The following is a 6000-nucleotide window of genomic DNA, read 5'->3' as shown; positions in this document are numbered from 1 at the left end:
CCAAGGTCCAGAAGGCAGACCAGATCTGATCATTGTGAGACCCCCTTTTCCTTGGCACTGCCTGAGCCCCAAGACTGCATCCAGCTGCCCAGATTCAGCCTTCTCCTGGCACCAAGCTCCACATTTAAGCCAGCAAGCTCTTAGAAGAGCAGAAAAGTTGTTTCTGAGGAGGTTTGTGTCTTTGTGCCTGGACTGTTTCTGAGGTGGAGATCACGAACCCTTTCAACACTTTGAGACCTCAGGCTCTGGTGGCTGGGAGCTCCCAAATCAGCAGCTGGGGCCTCTCCTGCAGCGAAGGAGGCAGAGCACCCTCTAGCGGCAGGCCTGGCCATCCAGGACAAGGCGGAAGTCCTGATTTGAACTGTAGGGCTGGAACTCAGGACCCTCTGCTACCTGGAGGAGGGTGTTGCCTGGTTTTGATCCAGACATACAGGCTTTGGGCAATTGTAGGGATACTAGCCTTCAAACCCAAGCCCAGGAAGTGATAACACAGACACTGCTTAATGCCCTGGTTTTATTAAAATTAAGGCCATAACAGAAAGGTGAGCTATCAATAAGTCCACCCTGAGTGCCACAGAACAGGTGTGTGTGTGTGTATGTGTGTGTGAGAGAGAGAGACAGACAGACAGATGGGGTACCTGGACCCGCCCCTGGGGGAGAAGATGCCACAGTGCCCATCCTATGTATCACGGCTTCTATCAAGGATGCCCCTTCAACATGGGTCCCACTCCAGGTAGAATCAAGCAGACGCAAACCAGAAACAAACCACCTCTTAGTCAATGAGCTGCTCCACACAAGTCTGTCCTAAGACAGGCTGGAGAAATCTCAAATGGAGATCTCCAGAATGTCACCACCCCCTCCTCACAGTCAGCTCTGAATCACTGGCTGCAGGCTGCACCCAGCAGCACCACAGACATGCAAAGAGATGCAGGGCAGGTACATGATGGTATGTACGGCTCATGTGAGGCTACAGAGCTCATCACAGGATCCTCGGATAACTGGACCCAGAGCAGCCCTGCGACATAAAATGTGAAGCCTTTTGGAGTCCCCATTGTGGCTCAGCAGGTTAAGGACCTGATGTTGTCTCTGTGAGGATGCAGGTTCAATCCCTGATCTCGCCCAGGGGGTTAAGGATCCCCAGCTGCTGCAAGCTGTGGTGTAGGTCACAGACGCAGCTTGAATCGTGTGTGGCTGTGGCTGGCAGCTGCAGCTCCAATTTGACCCCTCACCTGGGAACTTCCATGTGCTACATCTTCGGCCCTGAAAAGAAAAAAAAATTTGTGGAGCCTTCCTAATAAGAGGCAGGAATACACAATTTGGACCTTTATATTTTATATAAAGCAATATTTAAAAAAACCGACCTATAAAGCAACGAAAGGGTAATTCATGTATCCTCTGTGGGCCAAAACTTCATCATGTACAAAAGAAAAAAAATTTTTTGTCATTTTTACTCATGAGGCTGGTTTAAGGATCAAATGAGATAAATTTTTTGAACTGATGTTCTGTCTTAAAAATGTAAAGGATTTGGGGAGTTCCCGTTGTGGCGCAGTGGTTAACGAATCTGACTAGGAACCATGAGGTTGCAGGTTCGGTCCCTGGCCTTGCTCAGTGGGTTAAGGATCCGGCGTTGCCGTGAGCTGTGGTGTAGGTTGCAGACACGGCTCGGATCCCGCGTTGCTGTGGCTCTGGCGTAGGCCAGGGGCTACAGCTCCAATTCGACCCCTAGCCTGGAACCTCCATATGCCATGGGAAGCGGCCCTAGAAAAGGCAAAAAGACAAAAAAAAAAAAAAAAGTAAAGGATTTGGCTTCTAGTTTACAATAAATCTGTTGTTAATTTAACAACATCTCACCAAAAATCTTTGTATAAAATCAACCTCAGAAATTTCTGACAGATGCACCATGTTTGCCCTGAGGTTTGGGGGTCCTGCCCACCCCTCTGCACCCCGATCAAGAAGGTCCAGCCAACCTACTGGGCACATGAGTTGGGCTAGGTGACCAGCTTGGGTTAATGGTCAAACGGGCCGTAGGTCCTCCTGGGATGGGGATAATCCACAAATGGGTAACCAAGAGGTGAGGACATAAGCTCCTCCCCCTCCCTCCCTTCTTCCTCTCCCCGCACCCAGGGCTCCCCAGCAGAGGCCGGTGTGACACTCCTCAGTGTATGTAGATCCTGTCGGAGATGGCTCCAGGCAAGTGGGTCATGATCTGCATTCGTACCCACCAGTAGTAGTCCATGGGGTGGTAGCGAGTGTAGGGGGTGGTGGAGGTCAGGGCGTGGGTGACAGCATTGATGACGGGAGACGTGTCCGTGGAGCCGCTGTTGCAGAAGTTCTCCATCCTGGCGACCATCTCATCAAAGTACTTCCTGCCATAGTCTTGACGCACCGTCTCGGGCACCTGCTCCCACATCTCAGTGGCGATGGCCCGGATGCGCTCAGGGCTGTAGAGGCTGGTGGCAACGATGAAGTTGCCGGGCTCCACCACGCTGACCTTCACTCCCAGCGGGTGCATCTCGTAGCGAAGGCAATCAGAGAAAGCCTCCACCCCGAACTTGGTGATGCAGTAGGGGGAGCGGCTCACATTGGCCAAGCGGCCCATTATGCTGCTGATGTTGACCACGCGGCCTGCGGAGGAAGACAGCAAGCCCCTGCTCAGGACGCACCGCGTGAGGACGAGGGCCTGGTACGTTTCCCAAGGTCTGGCTGGAACCTGGCTTCCAACCCCTGACACTTGCTTTGCTGTCTGCCAGGCTGGGGCTTGGCCTTCTGAACCACTCAGGGACAGGGGGCCTTCTCATTTATAGTCAAGGCCAACTCGGGTCCATACAGCAGCATCCGCAGGCTGGATATTTCCTGGATAGCCAGCCGAACCCGGCAGCACAGGGAAGGAGAAGCATGAGAAGCAGCCCTGCATAGCAGGAGGCCACAGTATAACTGGGCAACACAGCTTAGCTATTGTCAGTAACTCTGAATTGTTTTCACTTGGCTGCTAAGCCAGTAGGGGCACGGTGCCCAACTTGACTTCAGGGCTAAAGCATGTGGGTATAGTCTCAGGCACAGAGCCGGGAGGGGACCTGGGGGTGTTAGGAGCTGACCACAGCCTCTCCCAGCCCTGGGACAGTGGGTGGAGGAAGAGCCCATCCAGCCCTCAGAGTAAGCCCGGGTGGACTTGAGACCTGGTGGCCTCGGATGTGCATGCAGGAAGCTAAGGCACAGCCCCATTCTGGGCACTGCGGGGAGGTACCTTTCAGAAACCTCTAAGTCAGAAGTCAGTGAAGGGTTGGGATTTTCTTCTAAAACCATACTGCTGCTCTCTGGGTTCATCCTGTCATGGCTGGGACCTTGGGATAGAGCCCATGAAGCTCCCCCTTTTAGCCAAAACTACTAATTGTAGGGAGAAAAATTTGAGTCAGTTTCTTCTTAGGTGGTTTGCTGACATTTGGCTACCGAGCATAGTTCAGGTGTTTTGTCTGTTTTTGTAATTTCTAATCTTGCTTATTATTATTTATCATTTTTACTTACTACCACAATTGTCTAATTTTTTTTTTTTAACCATCATACTGTTTTCCATAGCAGCTGTACCAACTTACATTCCCACCAGCAGTGGAGGAGGGTTCCCTTTCCTCCACACCCTCTCCAGCATTTGATATTTGTAGACTTATGGCTGGCCATTCTGACCAGTGCGAGATGGAAGCTCATAGTAGTTTTGATGTGCATTCCTCTGAAACTTAGTGATGTTGAGCATCTTTTTATGTGACTGTTGGTCATCCACACGTCTTCCTTGGAGAAATGCCTATTTAGGTCTTTTGCCCATCTTTCAATTGTTTGTTTTGTTGTTGTTGAGTTGTATGAGGTGTTTGTATATTTTGGAAATTAAGCCTTTGTCAGTCACATCACTTGCAAATATTTTCTCCCATTCTTACCATGTCTTTTCATCTTGTTTATGGTTTCCTTTGCTGTGCAAAAGCTTGTAAGTTTGATTCGGACCCATCTGTTTATTTTTGCTTTTATGTCTATTGCCTTGGAAGACTCACCTAAGATGACACTGGTACCATTTATGTCAGAGAATGTTCTGCCTATGATCTCTTTTAAGAGTTTTATGGTGTCATGTCTTATATTTAAGTCTTTAAGCCATTTTGAGCCTTTTTTTGTGTGCATGGTATAAGGGTGTGTACTAACTTCATTGATTTATATGCAGCTGTCCAACCTTCCCAGCACCACATGCTGCAGGAGGCTGTCTTTTCCCCATTGTGTAACCTTGCCTCCTTTGTCAAAGATTAACTGACCATAGGTGTGTGTGGGGGGTTATTTCTGGGCTCTCTATTCTGTTCCATTGATCCATACATCTGTTTCTGTGTCAATACCACACTGTTTTGATTACTGTAGCTTTGTGTATTATCCAAAGCCTGGGAGGGTTATGCCTCCTGCTTTATTCTTTTTCCTCAGGATTCTTTGGTCATTCTGGGTCTTTTACGGTTCTGTATAAATTTTAGGATTATTTGTTCTAGTTCTGTAAAAAAAAAATATGTCGTGGATAATTTGATAGGGATGACATTAAATTTGTAGATTGGGTAGTATGGCCATTTTAACATATTAATTCTTCCAATCCAAGAGCATGAGATATCTTTCCATTTCCTTGAATCATCTTTAATTTCCTTTATTAATGTTGTATCGTTAGCATATAAGTCTTTCACCTCCTTGATCAGGTTTATTCCTAAATATTTAAATTTTTGGTGTGATTTTGAAAGGTTTTTTTTTACATTCTCTTTCTAATATTTCATTGTTAGTATAAAAAAATGATATGCCAAAAGTTACTTAAACACACCCTTAATGATACCTGCTGTGTACACACAGCTCTATGGTTATTTGTCCTGATTAAGTTCCCAGATTGGGATTACTGCTGTAATCTTTTAGTCTTTGATGCAGACTGCTGACCTCTTGCCTGTTCTACTTTCTGAAAACCACACACCCCTTTCCACCCAGCTGTCCCGAGCACCTCTGCTCGCCACCATCCACAGGCCCCTTGTGGACCCTGGGGGTCATGTGCTCAGCCAGTGAGGGTGGTGGATGTCAGGTCTGCTGAGACCTATTTCTATTCCCAAAATGAAAAGGTAGAGCAGGTCTGGGGGTAGGAAGAAGTTGTCTTTCCAACTCACCTTTGGCCCTCCGGATGAGAGGGAGAAAGGATTTTGTCACCCGCACCGTGCCCCAGAGGTTCACTTCTGCCACCTCCTTGTAGGTCTCCATGCTGGTGAATTCCACGTCCCCAAACGTTGAGATGCCTGCATTGTTAACCAGGCCCCACAAGCCTGGACAGGAGGAGAGAGAACTGCTGTCATCACAGGGCTCAACCTCAGGGATCACCCATCAGCCCGCAGCCCATTTCCCTCCCTGTTTTTATTCCTTTTCCCCATCACTGGCCAATGTCTTGTTCAAGGCTCTCGGGACACATTCTAGAGTCACTCGGGAAAAAGGGGAGATGAAGAGGCCTAAAGTGCTGGCTGTGAGCCTCCCTTCAGTCTAGAGTGTCCAATCCTCATCTCACTTCCACCTGCAGTGGTTCTCTGACCGAACATGACCCAGCCCTGTTGGGGGCCCTCAGCATGGAGCTCCACCTTCTCTCGCTTACTCCACCCTATTCCCTCCAGTCAGGTCCCACACCCTGCACCTGGGCACCTGCATATTCATTCCTGTCTCTGAGCCTTCTCTCACATGCTCCCTCTTGTAAGAAACCAGGACAACCTCAGGAGTCTTCCAGGCCAAGCCCTTCTCCGGAGGACCAGAGAGAGGACCCAGTGGCACAGAGCAAGTTAGAACCTCAGCCAAGCCTTGATGTTGGGTCAGGCCCCCAGGGTGGCTCCACCCTGAGACCCTCCTAACAATGACTCCATTCTCTGATCTCCCCTTTTGTGAACCACGCACACGCTGGGTATCAAGTGGTCAGCCCCAGGGACCTAGCAAGTTGTTCATCAATATCCCACAAGAATATAGTTTTGCTGG

The 6000-nt window shown here is 49.0% G+C and overlaps 1 protein-coding gene across 4 annotated transcripts in view; it reads right to left on the bottom strand.

The window, feature by feature from the left end:
• Window positions 1–1755: 1755 nt before the first annotated feature.
• BDH1 (3-hydroxybutyrate dehydrogenase 1) overlaps window positions 1756–6000 on the bottom strand; it is a 43571-nt gene continuing 39326 nt past the window's right edge. For 3 of the 4 annotated variants that reach the window (XM_047789281.1, XM_047789259.1, XM_047789270.1), the window contains 2 exons: window positions 5157–5309; window positions 1756–2625 (listed from right to left, as the gene is read on the bottom strand). In XM_047789281.1, coding sequence (XP_047645237.1) covers window positions 2156–2625; window positions 5157–5309 — 623 coding nt within the window. In that variant the 3' untranslated portion in view covers window positions 1756–2155. The remainder of the gene's footprint in view (window positions 2626–5156; window positions 5310–6000) is intronic. The other variant, XM_047789253.1, reaches the window with a different exon arrangement.

This window comes from Phacochoerus africanus, chromosome 1 (genome assembly GCF_016906955.1).
Source record: "Phacochoerus africanus isolate WHEZ1 chromosome 1, ROS_Pafr_v1, whole genome shotgun sequence".
NCBI classification, from domain to species: Eukaryota; Metazoa; Chordata; class Mammalia; order Artiodactyla; family Suidae; genus Phacochoerus; species Phacochoerus africanus.
This window is presented reverse-complemented; position numbering and strand designations above follow the sequence as displayed.